Here is a 20,097-nt window from a genome sequence, read left to right as displayed (position 1 = left end):
AAAGGTTTTTCTGAACTATATTCTCTGAGCATATAAGTGGGGTAAGCAAATGCAGCTATTATTCCCTGATCCTTATCACAGTTTCTTGATTTACTGCTGAAGTTGAGAGAGAATAATCCAGAGATCTCTCCCACCTCTGCTGTCTACAATGCAATTCCCTGACAGAAGAGGGCTTTACTGAAAGTTCAGACACCTTGGGGGAAGTTCTCAGAGTAAATATTGAGTTTACAAAGTGTTTTATATGATGCAATATTATATAAAAGAATTTCATGGGAGTGCCAATGTGGACACTAGCTCTTCTTTGTAAGCAAACACAACTTGAGAGCCTACCGTTCAATTTCTTTGTCATTCCCCTCTCTGCGAAATCGCTCAATGTATTCTTTGCTGTATCGCTCTTGTGAGTGGCACTGTTCCTCGAATATCTTAATAGTTTCATTAAATGCTTCAATTGCGGTCCTCTTCATCTGAATTTCCTATGCGAGGAAAGAGTCCTTCATCATTTGTTCATGATACAGATGACAATGCAAGACTATTACGTTCCCTAAATTGACTGAGCAGGTGATCTTTTCTCCCCCCGCAAGTCAAAATGTGATTGATCAGTTTTAAGTTTAGTCAAATGTCCAAGCAGAGTCAGGGAAGTACAGGGAAGAATTACTCTCTTAAGTCTACCCTCCTCCCTGACATGATGCCTTCAAATATTTTAGTCATATTTTCCATCTTAGTTTGCAAGAAGACTGCCAGCAAACCTCCTCCCCATATATGAACCGTCTTATTTTACAAGAAGCAGTCCAAATACGGTATTCACACTTCCTTAATGCATAATATCTGGTATCTGACTTGAACACGACTTCATAAAAAGCCTGGACAAACCCCTCTACAAGTCTCACTGCAGCACACAGCAGCTGGAAATACTCAGCAACCAAGGATGAAGTCTGCAGTGCAAAGCTTGTAGGTGGACGGCCTTCACCACTCTACCTTATACTAGGAAGTTCAGCTTGTCTTTCTTCCTTGCCCCACACCATACCTCTAGGACTATCAGCAACAAGTAATATTCACTGTTTCCATGAACTTTGAAACCACCTCACTTTATTCCACAATTTACTAAGCTTTCTCCTTGTATTTTCTGACCTTGGACTGCCTTTACTACTTTACTAGCCATAATGGGTTAAAATAATTTTCTTTACTTTTTGAACAGCAAGAAACACACTCTACAGATAGAGAAAGTAGAACCAACCTGTGATGTTCTGGTATATTCTTCATACAATTTGTCGTATTCTTTACTCTTTTCCTGATACTGAGCATGGTATTCTTGAAGCTTTTTACCTACTGCATCTATATTATCTTCTTTCACCAACTGATCCTGTACATACAAAAAGCTGTTAACCCTTCAAGCAAAGCAGCTTTTCCTTAACAGTATTCATGTCCACCTACGCACATTTGCTTTTTACAGCTATTAGCATCATTTTTATAATCAGGTTTCTACAGAACACAAACACTGTATCTAAATCCCCCTTCTTCCATGCAAGAAGTTCCACAGTTTATAGGCAATAGGAGCTGGAACTATGGGACACCAAGAACTATGCCACAATGCTAAGCTTCCAAAAAAACACACTACAGCTTAGGTCTAGGATTGCTGTCCCCTATTGGAGAAAGGAGGAAGGGAATTGCTTGGAATCTGAAGTTAAAGAACATAGTTTTTTTTTTCTCCAAAAAGATCTGCAGTTGTTTTTCCTTAATGCAAGACAATGTCTCAGGCTACTGAATAAAATGTTAAAAAATATTCTTGAAAAATGTAGATTGCTTTGAAAAATTTAGATTGCTTTGCACAGAAGAAGCAGCTGCACGGGTCATATGTGCTTCAAGGACAACACTGTCTAGAACACTGCCCTGTGGGTCCATGAGGGTTGAAGGGGAAAAAAGGCTTCTCGGGCTCAAGTCTGCTGCTTGTCAGTGTTTCACTTCTCTACTGGACTGCTCCGATGGAGACTGGACACTTGATAAATTGATGAAGCTTAAATGGCTAGACAATTTGGAAGGCCATTACGAGCAAAATGAGTTCAAATGTGAAAGCTTACCTTTTTTTTTTTCCAGTTTTCAGAAAAAAAAATCAGGCTTTACATATAGAAAACAATCATATAAACATTTGCAATTTTTTTCTTGTCGGGGTCTGATGAAGATCTTACCTGCTGGTACCGGGACACTGGATACATCAACTTCACATCAAGCTTAGGGTTATACTGAGCAAGAGACTCATTGCGGTAGTGGTTAATCAGTTCCACAACTGAATTAAATGTCAGTGGATCAGAAAAGCCATATTTTCCATCCCGATGATAGATCTTTATCAGTTTATTGTTGCCACCCTTCCTGTAAAGCAGTACAGTCATTTAGGTTTTACGCTGTACCTCCTATCCCTCTGCAACACTAAGGCTGCTAACAAAGACACCAGTGAAATTTCTGGGCTTTGACACTGTACACCTTCACAGTGATTCTTTACATACTAGGAGTTATTGGCAGTTTAAGAGTCAATACACACAGAATTATCAGCAGATATTATTTGAACAGGAGCAAAGCCCGAACTAAATCTCTTCCTGTGTGTTCGTTCTGGAGCCAGCTTATGGTATTAAGACCTAGCTTTGCCAGAAGTTTTGCAAGGGAAAAGGAGGATGTTGAAGCTGAATAAAGGAGCCATATGAAAACCCAAACCCACAGTTTCCTGCAATTTGGGGTCACTAATAGCATACGACTGAGTATACATTTATACAGTGATTAACAAATTTTGAGTTATGGATACTCATACAGGATACACGAACATAAACAAAATCCTTTGAGGATTACAAGATCGTTGCAAGTTTAGGACTTCACATTATCCAGATTTATACATTCTAGCAGTTTCCACAAATAGAGTGCTTATTTCTTCCTTTTTTCACCAGACTGTTTAGACAATATCCTGTCCTTCCTGCACCCTCAATTTTGGTTCCTAAAGACATCTGTGTTCGGCAAAATAACCAAATCATACCAAACCTTAGTGCACAAACCATGAACTTCAACGCAGAATTCAAAACAGAATTTAAACTACGCCCTATAGACAACTATGCCATATAGACAACAGAACTGCACGGCAAGATCAAATATCTACCATACCATAATAACTCCCAAAGGTGTGCTACAGAGGCAGTGGCTTATGCACCTTGCCTGTTTGCCTCTAACAACCCATCTTGGGAGCCTGGCAGAGGCAAGGAGCTGGACAGGCCGGGCAAGGCACCAGCAGCTAGTCACATGAGGTCTGCTGCGTAACTGCAGCAGGCAGAGCTGGGGCAGGTCTGGGAAGCCTGCCACTTGCCAACAATTTTAATGAAGAAAGGAACATGACTCCAATATTTCCTAAACTTTAGATCAGAAAGCACAAGACACTTTTTACAGAGACACTGTGTTCAATTCTCCCAAGCTGCATGCTGATGAGATATTCAACACACTTCCATTAATCAAAGCCCTAGTTTATAAATACCTTTTACCTTAGCAGTTCTGAAACTATGAAGCAATTCTGAGCAGCTCTCCTCCCCGAGTCCCCTCTCATCTACACAGAGATGCTTAGAGTAGTGTTTAGTGAGGGACAGGATTCAACATACTGAGCAGAACCAACTACCAGACCTGACTACTACTTTGGTCATTCTGTGATCTGCAGTACCTTTGGGAACATCTCTCAGCTTGGGCCATGCGAGCTTTACGCAGCCACTGCTGTCACTAGTACACCAACTAGCTACTCAGGATTTTACTATGTGGACTACAACTGCACGTTTACCGTAATGTCAGAGTGTAGTCTCCCTGCATCTTGGTTGATGCATCACGCACCAGGAATGTCCCATCTGGCATGTCTCGTAATTTGTCATTTACTTCTTCCCTGAAGAATGGAAAGGAAGGCAAAATTAGAAGTGTTAAGAATGTGATCATCTTCGCTGCAGGTATCAATATTGGAGCCAGTAACACCAGCATGTGTAAGGAGTTCAATCTTCAAAATATCAGGCAATCTTCTTTCACACTCAGGCTCTCCAGTCTTTTAGGCCATCTAAAGCAAATCTGAACTTGCACAGTTATACTATAAAATAGCAGCTGCAGTCAATGGCCACTTAGGAAGAAGTCTCTGTTTAAGCAACAGAAGCAGCTGTGCCTCAGAGTTCACAGCCTTTCCCTGTAATCTGCTCAGGTTTTAAAGTCCACACTGGAAACAGGTGTCCTTTGAGAAGGCAGTCCTGACCTCTTAAGAAATGCTCTCTAGCATCGTAGCTCAAAGGTGTCTAAAGTTTAGCACAGTTTTTGTCTCAAGAGACTCACTGTTGGCTTAACTCTGATCTTATTTACAGCAGTTTTAAAGCACTACAACCCTGCAAGCTTCAGTGCAACTTCTCCTTATTTATAAATGAAGCAAAAAGATACTCAGTCCAGAGCTTTAAGCTAAATCAAGAAATCTTTTAGTGAAAGTGAGTACCTGTAAACATTGAGAAAATTATTTCAGCTGAAGAATTAAGTGTCTTGCCAGGTTTGACCATTTTGCTCAGATTACATATCTCACTTTACAACAGCTCTCTCTCAGTTTCTTAGAAGCACTAAGCACTTTTTAATACAATCATTTGGAAACTAAAGTTTATCAGGTAGCCTCAACGTTATCTAAGTGAGGTAGGAAGCCTACTTGAATCTTACAAAGAAAAATCAACAGCAGCTTTTTTTTCAAATACTAAGGAACAAAGCATTCTTATAAAATGGCCCTAGTTTTGATTTTAGCTACCTGAAAACCATTCTGTTAGTAAAACTGACTCCTATGAAGTATCATGTGCACATCCACTTACAGATTGGACCCAGTCAACTCAAATGGCCTTCTCCTTTTTGAATAGATAGATATGATCTAAGGACTTGGGCTTATGCCTGCAAGTTGCACCCTGGAGCTCGTGGCAAAATTTTCAGCACAAGTTCTTGACTGAAAAACATGGTTCCTGCCCTGACAGCCTGATGCTATCTGTACCTGCCGGCTGTCAAATTAGGGTCATAAACAATTCCATCTTTATATGCATGTCTATCTAATAAAGCCACTCAATGTGATTTCTACTGCATTAGCTCCTGCCATCGTGTGCACTGTTAATTGAGGAACAAATCCACACTCTATAAACTGATACCAATATCAAGCAGTTTTAAACAAATCCTGCCCAGTGGGTTTTGTGATCAGGTTTTGCCACTCCACTTTGATTTGGAATTAACAGAAAAATATCACTGCCGAGGTCCTTCAAAAGCAAGCTCTATGCAGGTTTGCTTTATAAAAAGATAAAGGTGGTACAATAAAGATATGAAAACTTTATTTCCCTTCACAGAACTTCAATGAACTATTGTAGCAAACACACTCTTCTTGCCTCTATCTGACAGTGTTTCAAAGTATTACGTGCACAAGTTTGAGCAATTCCTGATCATGCTCCCAGCATGCTCATGTTTCCCCTTACAGTTCCAAATTCTAGACTCTTCAGAAGTGCCTTAAGAAGGAAAGACATGACTGGACACTTCAGTTCTTTTATGCAATTAAGTATATAAAAACCGGCACTTCATTTTCTGAACCTAGCCCAAGCCATCTATTTTCTCAAGTGCACAGAAAAGGGTTTCCTTAAGAGGTAAAACATAATTTATTTGGTATGTGTCTGTATCATCTGCCCAGTATAGCTGGTGATGGTTAGCATTTGTAAGAGCTATTTTTACACCACCATGTAACAGAAACTAATACAGATGCAATTTTAACCAAATGTTGAAGAAACAAAAAATAAGAATGCAACTCCTTTTATTCTGAGAAAACCTCCTACTGAAAGTTTGCTGAACTGCATGCATCCCAGCATTGTATGCTTACAAAACCTCATTAGCTAGCACATTCAGAAGCACTTTTCTTTGGAACAAAATAATTTTCCCTTTTTTAAAGACTTTCTGTATATGGAGAAATTTAGAAACCCAAAATAACTGTCACCAAGACTGGCAATATCTGCACCAGAACAGTAGCAACTTAAACACAAGCCCTGAATACCCTTTCATTTCAATGCTTTGCCAAGCATAGTCCTGAAGCATTTCCCTCCTGTAAAATGCTGCCTGAAATAGGCTTTTTTCTCTTGAATTCTAACAGGCTTATTTTTAATAACATTTATATTTTAATTACTATATTTTAGTGATATTGCTTACCTTGAGATATCCCCCCAGTACCACTCCGCTTCCTGCAGAGAGAAGCTGGAATTGTCCTTTATTCCATTTGTATTGACTGGAGTCATTGGTTTGGGGGGCTTTGGAGGAAGAGCTGAAAATTAACAGATTAAAGAAAGGTAAATGGGACAATAATCACTACACTGTTAATGAAATATGACAGGGAAAAAGGAAAGAGAAAATGTGTATCTTGAACTTGAATTTCAAGCTCTCTCAAAGTAAACTGAATTGGTAATTTTTAAAAATTTGAAGTCAACAGCTGCACTGAGGTCCCAGATTTCCTAGTACTCAAGCCAAATGTGCTTGAGGGAGGAAAAAGGGAAGGAATATTAGGAAACATGAGTTTTTGTTAAAACGAAGACTGGCTCAGGCACTATTACAAGGGCAATCATCGCCTAAATCTCCAGACAAGTTACAAAGGTGTATTGTGTTTGGAGAGCACTGTGCACCCCTATGGAAAAACTCCAGTTGCTTAGGCATCACCAGTCCTTATGCCAACCCATAAGAGCAAATGAGTGGACTCTTCAGAGGGAAAAACGCTGCTAGTGAGAGAAGTGGTAGCTGGACAGTGGTATATCCATCATGAACTCCAGGTTCATGTTTCATACTAGATTTGTTGTTTAGGTTCCTGTTAGGAACAAAAGCTATGACTCTCTGAATACTACAGGACATGAGGTGATAAAGGAAGGGGAAAGGGAACATTAGGTCATTAGAGCGCCTGCACCACTTTACATAGCTGAAGCATTTACCACAGGAAAGGAGATGCTACAAATTCCCGAAAGACAGGCAGAACTGCACATCTAGGGCATACCTGCCCAGAATTCCCCTGTTCTGAATTCAAGGCAAACAGGCTTTTACTTCTGTTCTCAAAATAGGTTAACATGATGTAAGGGCATACAACACACTGAAGCTCTTCCTATTTGGTTAGTTTTTGGTCAAGCAACTTTATCATGTTCTTGATTGTAAGCCCTCTATAGGCATGCTCATTTATTGGTAGAGACTTGTCTGTCAGCAGAAATGAATTACACTATTTTCTTTGAGAAAGATGTCTTGAGTGCTCTCCCCTGCTTTGCAGAGGCTGAACGTTTCATCAAGAACACTAACACTGAAACTGACCATTTTTCAGGCATTTAATGAGACAGAATGTTTTACAGGGGCAGGTAACATTTAAATTCAGAGTAAGAAAGCAGCTACGTACATTGATTTGCTACTAGCACATTTTTAAGTCAGACCCTGAGCATCTGTGCTCCCGGCCCTGTGCCCTAGCCATCAGATTACACAAGCATCAGTGAGCAGACCTGACACACACTGACAACAGCCATCTTTCAGACACACACAATCCTGGTGTACAAGCAGAAATACAAATAAAGGGCGCAGAAAGAAGATTTTGATCTCTAGCTCTAGTGCAGAATGGCTTAGTACTGAGGTGTGCTACTTGGCACCATCCATCTGCTCACCTCCGAGCCACACCTCCCACATTAAAGGAGAAAAAACAACGTTCCAACTGCTGTTCCAAATACCATTTCACATTGAATATCCGACACAGTAACTTCACTGTTCTCAGACAAACCAGTAGATACTTTCATCGAGCCAATCTAAACTAAATCTGAACCTTGACCCAGACGTTTGCACCCTGGGGTTGCTGACCAAACACCTGATTCAGATAGCAGCATTCATTCTGCGGGACTGAGCCTTAAACCATAGCATACAGGTTCTTTTTATGGAGTGAGCTGGGAAACTTTCAGGTGTGCACATATCTAGTGAGGTAATAACAGGTCTTGTTATAAAAGGAAGGTAAAAGCGTTCGGATTCAGTGAAGTAGCTTCCTGGTTAGGAGGCTTTGGTTACTCCTAGCTCAACTGTTACAGCTGTTTGTATAGCACCTAAGTATTTGTACAGAGCACCACTGAGAGCAAAACACAGTTCTAACCCTACTCTGCTTGAAGATCCCAGCCCCATCCTTCTTTACAGGGTCAGAGGAGCATATATCCAGGCTAAGCCTGTAGAGTCTATTGTATTTACTGTGCCCTATGCTGTTCCATGTCCCCCATTCAAAATTCCTGAATTAGGAAGTGTCTTCTGCTCCTCCTTCCTCCCCACCTCACATCTGGGTTACGGTACCCTACACATTCTAAGCAGTTCCCAGTCTCAGTGTCTGCATATGGCAGTAAATCCAAGTTCAGAAAACCTGCAGATATTCTGATCTCCAGAATCTTTTGCAGATTCTGAGTCAAACGCATGAAGATTCATGTAAAAAAAAAAACCCACACAACAGCAAGGAGAATTCTTAGAAAACCATATCAGCACCAGCAATTATTTCACTGGGTCTTGCAAGTTAAGACTTGGACATATCAAAAAACTTTGATGTATTTTACACTGGTAATAGGGGCTCTCCAGAAGAGGCTTTCAAGCATTCTCTAGAGTACTTGAATACTTCTTTAGCCCTCCTTGTAAGATTAAGTCTTGCTCCTTTATACACTGTGGAATTATTTAGCAGTTTTGTTAGGGCTCAGTCCAAAGCACTGCACACAGAAAAGCAAACTAATGAAGACCAGAAAGGTAAGGAACCAGAGTTTGGCATATAGGCAAGGTGCACTAAACATTATACCAAGCGTCCTTACTACAGGTGGGTGTTTTTCCTTCTTTCCCTTAATAGATAGGTATCAGTTCTCACTATCAGGGGGTTGTCTGCAGAACTTCATTCTGCATGAGAAAATTGGAAGGAAGTTCTTCCAGGGAGAAGAATAAGGCTTGGACCAGTTCCTGTAAAACCTGACTCATGGAAGCCAGTTCTTTTCACAATAGACTTTTGAAAAATGCTTTTTAATAGCTTGCACATTTTAAAAATACAAAAGTATTTGCAAGGGTGGATCCTGTTTCCAGAAAGCTATGGATCTAATTCTTTACTTTCAATACTTTGAGTCATAATAGATTTTCCCGTCTTGGATACAGAACCAGGCCCTTGCTATTGTTTTACCCAGTAGACTAACAGGCCCATCCATTTCAGTGTTTCTTGGCTACCCTCTCAGCCTGATAGGACTGTAGTCAGTACAAATGGAGAACTGAGCACGAAGGTAGCTTAAATCCCACAGCCTAGAACCTGTGATGACTCAAGGCGAACATTTTGTAATAGCATGGCAAGTCTACTGTAACAAAGCAATGTCCACCCTGCTGCTGCTCTCATAATGGCTGGCCCAGTGGTTGCTAGAAGAGGCATCCTAAAATAGTTTTTACTAGTACCTAGGCACTGCTAACCACCCTGCTAGGAGAAATCCTGTGATGTTTCTATGCTAAGCTACAGAGAACCTTGGAGTCTACAGATTTTGATTTAAATTCAAAAAAATCCAGTTTTATATGCCTTACTTGAAGAATAGAAAGCTAAAACCCTACAGTAAAGTAAAATAAGGCTGGCTTGAAATCAACAGAAATGCTTTCAAGAGCAGCCGTGTTTCTTTCCATGTCACTGAGTCCAATTCTGAGCTAGCCACAGGCACAATCTTACTTTATCTCAAAACAAGCTCTGATTAGAATGAACAATCCTGATGGCTTCTTCCCTCCTTTTTCCTGGGAGAGAAAGGACATTGATCACAAGTGATTAACAGCACAATGGATCTATCTATCTGTTCTAATAAAGAACTTGCTGTTAGCACCAGATACATAAGTATCCTCCCCCTACCATGTCTCTAGGACAGCTTTATGGCACATAGATCTTTCCAAAACCCAAAAGGCAGCAGCTCAGCTGGAGCCTTCCACTCCCCCATGAGTGCACTCCCAAGACCAGGTTCAGACCTCAGTGACTGCCCTGCATGCAGCAATGAGAGCAGACTGACTCTCCCTCACGCACTAGCAGACATCTCTGGTTTTTCTCTCTTTAGCAACTCTAGTTCCGTCTTTCTAGCTTCCCCAAGCAGCCTAGCTTGAGCTAAATCCTAATCCCAGATCGGTGTCACTTAGAAGGTGGGAAATAAAAACGAGCTGGTGATGGAGCAGAGGCGGCGGCAGCCAATGCCGGCCAGGCCCAGGATCGGATGTTGCTGACGTCAGGGCCCGGAAGGCGGCTGTGCCAGCTCCAGCAGGTAGCTTCAGCTGAGCTGCTCTGCGGAGCTGCAGCACAGGTCCTTAGAGAGAAAAGCCTATTGATTAGGCTTTGCCAAGGTAATTTTTCTGATGCTTTCTTGACTGAGTAGAATTGCTTTTTAAAAAGGCTACTCAAGATTTAACTGACATGATTCCCTGAAATTCAAACCACCTCCAACACCAAGGCAACCAAGAAAGCTGGTGAGTGTCTGAAGTTTAGCACTGTTGTATTTTTTTTAAATTAAAGTCTCTTGTAGAAAATAGTAGGCTATATTAATCCCGAATTTAACTTCAAAGTACACCACAACTTCCATGAGATATGCACTTTTCCCAGTCAGGTTTTGAATCAAACTTCACAAGTTTACATGATCTAAGAGCCACCAAGCCCTATGTGTGGCACTGATTCAGGAGGTGTGAAAAAAGAAGAATGCTTGGGGTCTCCAAGTGCTACATCCCACACAGCATCCAGTCAAGCAGCCTGTTTCTTCTCTGGCTGCAGTATTTACACACAAGATAAACCTGCCAGTTAATTAAACTCTAATTTGCAGTTTTAAGGCAGATGCCACTTAGTCTAAGAATGGCTCCATAACTTATTTCTTCCAGTATTTTCCAAGAGCTGCAGGCCAGATACTTAAAACCATAGCAGGTTTAAATGCAGTATTAACTCTACCTTACTGTTACAAATAATCACAACTACCAAATACTCTGATAAAGTATATTTTAAGTCACTCAGCACTTCCATGAGCTTGTTTACTAGCCTTCTTTCCGATGCTCTCAATCTGATCTCCACATTGTGGCAGCAGAAAACACATCAGAGTATTTCCAAGATAGTTACCCAGCTTCAAAAAGCCTGATGTACAGTGTATACCCTACAAACTGTAATATAAAGCTCTAGAAGTGTCATTACTATGGAAACATGCAAGTAATCCACGGTTAGACCAGCTAACATTTTAATGACATAGTCCTTAAGGACAGAAGGGTTTTCCCTTTGGAGGTATAGATGGAGACTTGGAATGGAAGTGTAGGCTAGCTTTTTTAAAAATAAAAATCTCCCCAGTCTTTAACTGCTCTCTGTAGTCTTATTAAATTTCTCAAAACACTTTTCTCAATTTCTCTAACACTTCTAAGGCAAAGCCTCAAAATCCTTCCCTCCCTCAATAATCCTGTACTTGTCCCTGCTGCATGAGATCCCCTCAAGACACTGGAGAAAAAAGCATATGCTGGACAACGGTGCTTTTTGCACACCATTTCCATGAAGTTGTGCACTACATGTGCAAGCCAGAGCAGTAAGGCACCATGCTTTTGCCGAGATTTTCCAGCTGACAAAGCAGAGGGTCATGCGCACCTGCTGACAGCAGTTCATTCCCCACCACTGGCAGGTAAGTTATCTTGGCAGCTCCACATCTCAGCTCGTCAGTTCTCTTGCCAAGACCCCTTTTGCAAAGTACTGAGCACCAATGCCCTTCGAAGCTGCCCTTCCTCAAAGGGCAGCTAACATGCACTGAGAACTCCTTGAGGGATCGAGAAGGAAGCTACTCAATCGCATTATTGCTGGCCACAGAACCTCAGGCATGCTCACATTTTTGCTCTCCTCACTCAAAGCAGGCAAGATGCCAAAGAGCAAGACATATTCAAAGAATTGAAGTCTTTCAATATCTCATTACAGAAAACAGCAGACAAGTTGGCAGAAAGCCAGGCAGGCTTCCAATGAAAACACTCCCATTATAGCTTTGCTTGTGTTTCTATGAACTTTCATAAAAACCAACACCTTTAAGAAATATTTCAGTTTAGATTAATTGGCTTTTTTGATAAAGATCTGTTTTGTTTGAAAACTCCCCAGCTATCCAGTCCTCTCCCACACCTCCCAACCACTGTTTCACCTCCTACAGCCTGCCAGACTTCTGCTGCACTCTGTTCTTCATGAGCACCCACAGCTACTGCACAGGTTAAAAGATTATCTGCTATGGGACACCTGCAGAATTGTGGACAACAGTGTGCAAAGAAGAGGCTGGCTCAAATTCAGAATTCTGGGCATTTTACAAGCACCCCTCACTACTCTGCAAGGCTGGTTACTTCACAGCCTGAGATAGAAGAAATGGAAGATGCTCACTGTCAGATAAACGATACTGGGATCTTTGACTTCCATATTATAGAGTAACACAGCATCTCCTCTTCATTCCAGCCTTTTCATGAAGTTGCAAAGCCAAAAATCCTCAACTTCCCAATTATTTTCACTGCTCGATAAGAAACTGTTTTCCTTTCAACCCAGACCATAGTGTAACAGCTGCAAAGCCACAGCAATGTCAGAAGTTCCACGATCAATGGGGTTGATATGACTGCCCCAAAGTTAACATGAGGAAGATAAAAACAATAAGCCCTCTTTCACCTACCAAGCATAATTAGCACACTATAAGCTGGATATGTTTTAGAACTTTTGCCGTGTTTCACTACTCAAAGATTGTCACTACCCAACATCACATGCTCTGCTCACTTCAGGAAGAAGTATCTCCTAGCCAGTAGGCCCAGGTTTTTATGAACTCTTCGGAAGAAAGTCCACAGAAGACATTTGATTGTCCATGAAAATCTGAAATATTTGATAAGAACAACTGTACTTTATAGTATCCAATGTCAGGTCTAGAAGACTATACAATAAAAGTACATATAAAATGCAAGGAGCAACTAGATTCTCCTTTTTGCTTATTAACTAAAGTAGTTCCTCATCTGCCTTCACAGAAGAAATACCACAGCATGTTTTCTACCCCTCCACTGGTAGAGTCTTCAAACAGCTATTAAAAAAATACTCTTTGGTCAAAAGAGATTTTTGGATAAGAGTAAGGAAAACACAAAATTTAGCATAGGCACAGAGCTACAGTGGTTGAGAACAAAGAACTAGCTTTTCACTGTGGAAGACAGAACGAAGTCAGGCCCGAGCAGTGACACGCTACGCTAGGAGACCTACCAAAGCCAAAAGAAAAAGCCATTTTTAATAAAAACAGCCCAGGGCTGTTTTCCCCAGATATTTCAAAGACTAACTATCCATCCAGGCATCAGGTACAAACCTCACAGGAGAAGCAATTCACAGAAATAATCAGCACTACTGAGAAGTTTGCTGCACAAGAGCCTACTTAAAAATAATAATAATACAGCTGTAAATCCATGTGACTTGCTGCTCTAAGCAGCATTTTATTTCAGCTTACCACTAGCTCACATCTTTCAGAACAGTGTACAAAATTGTTCCTCATACAGTACCTGTCCTTGCGCTATGTCAAACTATTTTCCAGTTACTGAAGTAGAAATATTTCAACACCACATAAATTGCTAACAGAGAACCATCTAAACCAAGATCAGAAGGTGCATTTGAAATCAACGCTGCAGAAGAAATTTGAAGGTGGAAAAAGTATTCAGAGGAAAACTGTTGTTTGTTGTGTCCCACATCATCTTTTCTCAGAACCTTGGTCTTGAAGGAAGTTCCACCAAGGCAGAAGTCCCAACCCATGCAATCCTATGCAGTGCCCTCAGCAGAAGCTGAGATTCAGAGCAGGCATGGAGCAGTCTAGCCAGGCTCAGACTGCACTGCCATTCCTCATACTGACATCTCAAGGTGTAACAAAATAAATGGATTCAATCTCCTCACTCAAGTACACTGTGATAGTCAAAATATTTTAATGAAACCCATTTCACAGCAGCAGTCTGATTTCTTTCACTGTCCCAAAACTTATCTGTAAGACTGTACTGTACCCTTTGAAATGGAAAGGATCTTAAACATTCATCTCCTTGATTCAAGCTTCCTTGCATCCTTCAAGAGACTACTTCTGGAGGCAGGAGATCAATCAGACTAAAGGTGCCACAAACACCAAATACTTTGACACTTGGGAGTAGTTCCTCAGAGGGCCAACAATCTAGATTCCTATGATGTCCCCAAGATGACAATACAGGGCAGTGCAGCATGAGTACTGACAGCCTGGGAAATTTAATTGTAACATACAAATTCAGGTTGTAACAGACAGCAGAACTTACTACCCAATATTGGCAAAAACATTATCCATCTCACCTCAAACATTTTCCTGGGGCAGGTTTTGGAGTGTAAGCCCTACTGCCCACACTCAAAAGATACCTGAACAGTGGGATGTGTTCCCTCATTACAGCAGTTTTTCCTCTAGCTCTCTTGCAGCAGCTCTGGTTTCTGGGTTTTGAGGGGAGGGGAGATTTGAGGAAGGAAAGAGTTCCTCCAAAAGCAAACATATGTGCAGCATCAGATTTTAGAGACTACAGAGGCTGAAATTTAGGATAAGGCTACAGAAGATAAAAACTCTAAAAAATGGCTCCTGTGGATTTTTTTTCTTTCATGGGAAAGAGGAGGAAAGTAACAGAGAGTAAATAGTAGCTAACAGAAGGAAACGGAAGGTTTATCTTTGGAAGGAGAACACTGACCAGAAGTACAAGAGTCCCAAAGTGACACCAAACCAAAACCCAAGTTATTCTGTAGTGAAAGAACAAGGAAGATGAAGGGGATAGGGATTGATTATATTCTTTTTTATTTGTCGAAGCCCACAAATTTTTGTGCTGAGAAACATGACCTTTTTCAAGCCTCTCCTAAATAACCATGTGTCAGCTTCAGTGATATCTGATTTTAGAATAAACATTCCTATGAACTATCATTAAAATAACATTTTTCCAGTTCACAAAAACTGGCAGAGAGTGTGGGTGAACGTTAGAAGCAGTCACAGGTTGAAGCAGTTGAAGTATTTCATCTCCTTTTTCAAAGAGCACTGGATGGAAGGTAGCAATCTCGAGTGTGCTGCCGGACTCAATGCCAGAGAAGAACCTGGATCCTGTTCAGCCGCAGGAAAGCTTCAGAGCACATTGTGTTTCGGCATTAGGACTCACCAGGCAGCTGGCTGGTGTCCAGCAGGGCAGTTGGGGTCCTTTTTGGAAAGGGCTACAACAGGCACCACTTGCACTTTGCTTCCTTTGAACTGTATGAATTCTTATAAAACTCCCTGTATATAGCCACTTTTCTTGAAAAGAAATAGAAGTACTTAAGGTACTAGAATATATTCACTGAAACGTTGCAAAATCTTTGTCTATTGAATGGAGGCCACAGCAAAGATGAAGGACAATGAAAATTTCTAAAAAGGTGAGATCCACTCACATTGTTTGGGGACCTAGCACCAGCTCATATGCTGTAGTTTAGATTATGCGGAGAAGCAAATACTTGCTTACATAGCTATTGTGCAGATTTTAACCTGACAGAAGAAATGAGATAAAAAGCAGCAGAAGAAAATCTGACTCATTTCCATAAGGGCATTTTTTACATGAGCAGAGACTGTTCTTTAAGCATTACTCAGCAACGTACTTTACAAAAATTAGTTTCCAAAAATCCAGCTAGAACACACCTGTTGCTTTAATGAGGCCAAAGTTTTACAGCAACCTGTTTCAACACAGTTAATAATCTTTTTGATAATAATAAAGCCTAAGCTTTAAAACATACAGGGAATGCCGATAAAAGTATTCTTCATGCTGCTGTTTCCAGTGTTCTCTAGTTCTCTGCCCAAAAAGTGACTCACTAAATAACCAACACACAATGATGTAAGGCACCCAGCTGCTTTTAGTACTGGGCGCAGATGTGTATGACCAGCTATGCCTCTCTTTTCCCAAGCTGTAGAGCAAAGATAAGTCTGAATAGCTTCATTCTGGAATAAGATATCACGCAGGCAATGGCAAAGACAGAAGTCAACTCTGCTGCTTGGGAAAATATTTCCCAAAGGAAACTCCAAGAAGAGTTGTCTTTTACAGGTGAGGTATAAGGAAGCAACACAGTGATTAACTCCCATCAGGTGCAGGCATCATGGAGTACAAAAAACTGTTCAGAACAACAATCACAGAAATATAATTTGCTGCAGGTTTTGCTTTCAAGCATGCGATGAGGAGCTTGGTTTCTTCTCAGAACATTCTCACATGTTTTAGTTTGCATAAACCTACAGCTTTACAGAACAACTCCCTCCAGGAAGCTTTTCCTCCCCAACTATTTCTACATCATCTGAAAGCTTACTGATAAACAAAAATGTCAGCCTTTTAAAGGAGGCTCTCCCATCTAAAGCAAAACATCATTTCACTTTATATTAATGATGCTATTTTTTGTGTTCATGTACTTAATTGAAAGCTGATGAGTGATATTCTTTAACAGTTAGAGCCATCAAAATGAAAAGCTTTTGTAAGGAATGCAAAAGCAAGCCTGAAAATGCAATACAAAATAAAAAATTGTTACAGCAGTCATTAAATGAAAAGGCCAGTAGAGAAATTTAAGTGTAACAAGAACAGAATACAGACATTTCGCATCACTATCCTCATAGGAATTCAGACTCCAGTTCAAACCATTTCCCAGGATACTTCCAGAACACAAGTGACTGAGCATTATTTATTCCCTGCTCTACCCCAGTCTGTGCAAACTCCTCTTCGGTAATAAGGAAACTCTCATCCCCCAGCATCTGCTTTTTTGGAAACATGACTTTCAGCAAGACTTAAATGCCCAACGAAGACAGTTGCTACAGTGCTGCGCTCTTGATTACATGCACTAGTAGAACTACTTTTTTTTCCTAAAGCGTATAAGAGCACAACTTTTCTTTGATAAGCTTCTGGAGTCAGCTCAGAAAAGCTGAAGGACAACACTGACAATGCTATTAAAATTTGCATCTGTTCTCCCACTGGAAAACTAGTCAGGCATAGACATGCAGTGTTCACCTACATCTGGTTACTGCATACCACAAACCCCATTTGAGAAACCACATTCAGTTTCCACTATAACATTGATAATGATATAGCAGGACTGGTACCCGAGTAAACACTGCCCTTGAGATCAGAACCCTATGTTTTCCAAATTACAATTATAGTATCACTCCCCTAAAACAAGGGTTGTCAAATTATGTATGAGAAGAAAATAGAAACTATAATGAATAAATACACTTTTTCCCTTTGAATACTTGTCTCATTCATACAATGGCAGTGCTGCTTTTGCAAAGTAGACTGAACTAGGTAGCCTATAGATTATTGCTGCCCTGCGCTGCCCCCCCCCCCCCCCCCTTTAAATGTTTTGTAACAAGAGCATTGTTATAGCCTGTCTCAGCACATGACACAAGGAAGAGTAATATTATTGAAAAAGATGGTTTGATCAAGGTATAAACATGGTTGGTCATGTTTGGGCCTAACAGGCTTCAAAAAGGTAGCTTTCATATAGCTTTAGGACAAACACTTGTTCTAGTATCTGCTCATAAATAGACAGAGCCCATTCTGCATCAGTAAGCCTACTTTAAACTTGCAGTTTTCTTCATAACCCACACAAATGAAACTAACCTCTAATTTGTAGTTGAGCCAAATATCTTTGCTGACATCTGTGTCTGAAATCCCAGCGGAACACTCTTACTGATTTTCATCCAACTGTGACAAAATGTATTCAGTGATTACACATTTTATCATCAACACAACTGATAATATATCCCAGAACAACAGAGGAAAAGACATTACTTAGTCCTACTTATTAGAAGCGAGGTAGAGGTAGTTATGCTTTAGGTACTCTGGTAACTTTTGCAGTCAATTCAACATCCTCCATTCAAAAACTTAACTTAATGGCAGTAGCAACTTTTTGCAGACCTGAACAGAATTCAGTCGAGTAACCTATTTCCCTGTCTTTTCAAACAGCAAGAACAAACATGCAAGTGAACCCGACAACCAGTTTCCTAATGCCAGAACCAGCATATGATGGTGCTATGGCCATAATATTCCCATTAATCTTAAAGAGAACATGTAGAAGCAACTAGGTTAGCTATATGCAACTGATGGTTCCAGTTTTGTCTTTAGACACTGAAAGTTTTTCAGATGCACCTAGTATTATTTGCCACATATAGATCCTACCTTATGCCAGCAATACATTTTATTATGCCAAAAGCCATGCCAGTAGAAGGAAAAAGCATTATAGAATCTTAGAATTATATAGGCTGGAAAAGACTTTTAAGATCAAGTCCAACCATTAACCTAGCACTGCCAAGTCTACTACTAAACCATGTCCCCAAGCACCACATCTACACATCTTTGAAGTACCTCCAGGGATGGTGACTCAGTCACTTCCCTGGGCAGCCTGTTCCTATGCTCACCCACCCTTTCAGTGAAGAAATTTTTCCTCATATCCAATCTAAACCTCCCCGGCACAACTTGAGGCCATTTCCTCTCATCCTATCACTTGTTACTTGGAAGAAGAGACCAACATCCACCTTGCTACAACCTCCTTTCAGGTAGTTGTAGAGAACAATAAGGTCTCCCCTGAACCTCATTTTCTCCAGGCTAAACCACCCCAATTCCCTCAGCCTCTCCTCATAAGACATGTCCTCCAGACCTTTGACCAGCTTTGTTGCCCTTCTCTGGACACACTCCAGCACCTCAATGTCCTTCTTGTACTGAGGGGACCAAAACTAAACACAATATTCAAGGTGCAGCCTCACCAGTGCTGAGTACAGGGGCACGATCACCTCCCTACTCCTACTGGCCACAGTATTGCTGATACAAGCCAGGATCCCGTTGGCCCTCTTGGCCACCTGGGCACACTGCTGGCTCATGTTCAGCCGGCTGTCGACTGGCACCTCCAGGTCTTTCTCCACCGGGCAGCTTTCCAGCCACTCTTCCCCAAGCCTGTAGCATTGCATGGGGCTGTTGTGACCAAAGTGTGGGACCCCACACTTGGACTTGTTAAACCTTATACAACTGGCCTTGGCCCATTGATGCAGCCTGTCCAGATCCCTCTGCAAAGCCTTCCTACTCTCTAGCAGATCAACGCTCCCACCGAATTTGGTGTTGTCTGCAACCTTACTGAGGGTGCACTTGATCCCCTCATCCAGATCATTGATAAAAATATTAATCAGAACTGGGCCCAACACTAAGCCCCAGGGAACACCACTTGTGACCAGCCACCCACTGGACTTAGCTCCATTCAGCACAACATTTTGGGCCCAGTCATCTAGCCAGTTTTTCACCTGTCCAAGCCATGAGCAGCCAGTTTCACCAAGGAGAACACTGTGGGAAATTGTGTCAAGGGGTTTACCAAAGTCTAGGCAGGTAACATCCACAGCCTTCCCTCATCCACTAAGTGGGTCACCTTGTCATAGAAGGACATCAGGTTAGTCAAGCAAGACCTGCCTTTCTTAAGCCCATGCTGACTGGGCCCAATCACCTGGTTGTCCTGTATGTGCCATGTGATGGCCCTCAAGATGAACCGCTCCATAACCTTCCTCAGTACCGAGGTCACGCTGACAGGCCTGTAGTTCCCCAGACGCTCCTTCTGGCCCTTCTTGGGATGCCCATCTACATTTGCTATGCTCCAGTCATCTGGGACCTCCCTGGTTAGCCAGGATTGCTGATAACTGATGGAGAGTGGCTTGGTGAGCCCTTTCGCCAGCTCCCTCAGTACCCTTGGATGGATCCCATCCAGCCCCATAGGCTGGTGAGTATCTAAGTGGAATAGCAGGTCACTAACCATTTCCCCTTGGATTATGGGGCTTCATTCTGCTCCCCATACCCATCTTCCAGCTCAGGGGGCTAAGTACCCAGAAAACAACTGGTCTTATGATTAAAGACTGAGGCAAAGAACACATTAAGCACCCCAGCCTTTTCCGCATCCTTTGTCACTATGTTTCTCCCCACACCCAATAAACGATGGAGATTCTCCTTAGCCCTCCTTTTGTTGCTAATGTATTTATAGAAACATTTATTTATTGCCTTTTACAGCAGTAGCCAGATTAAGTTCTAGTTGGGCTT

General features: G+C 41.4%; 1 protein-coding gene across 2 annotated transcripts in view; it reads right to left on the bottom strand.

The window, feature by feature from the left end:
• Window positions 1-20,097, bottom strand: part of PIK3R3 (phosphoinositide-3-kinase regulatory subunit 3) — an 83,535-nt gene that overhangs the window by 11,179 nt on the left and 52,259 nt on the right. For both annotated transcript variants that reach the window (XM_064455173.1, XM_064455174.1), the window contains 5 exons: window positions 6,202-6,313; window positions 3,800-3,898; window positions 2,184-2,364; window positions 1,235-1,360; window positions 331-473 (listed from right to left, as the gene is read on the bottom strand). In XM_064455173.1, coding sequence (XP_064311243.1) covers window positions 331-473; window positions 1,235-1,360; window positions 2,184-2,364; window positions 3,800-3,898; window positions 6,202-6,313 — 661 coding nt within the window. The remainder of the gene's footprint in view (window positions 1-330; window positions 474-1,234; window positions 1,361-2,183; window positions 2,365-3,799; window positions 3,899-6,201; window positions 6,314-20,097) is intronic.

The sequence above is a fragment of the Phalacrocorax carbo genome, chromosome 6 (genome assembly GCF_963921805.1).
Source record: "Phalacrocorax carbo chromosome 6, bPhaCar2.1, whole genome shotgun sequence".
NCBI lineage: Eukaryota > Metazoa > Chordata > Aves > Suliformes > Phalacrocoracidae > Phalacrocorax > Phalacrocorax carbo.
The sequence above is the reverse complement of the archived record's forward strand: the minus strand, read 5'-3'. Positions and strand labels throughout refer to the sequence as shown.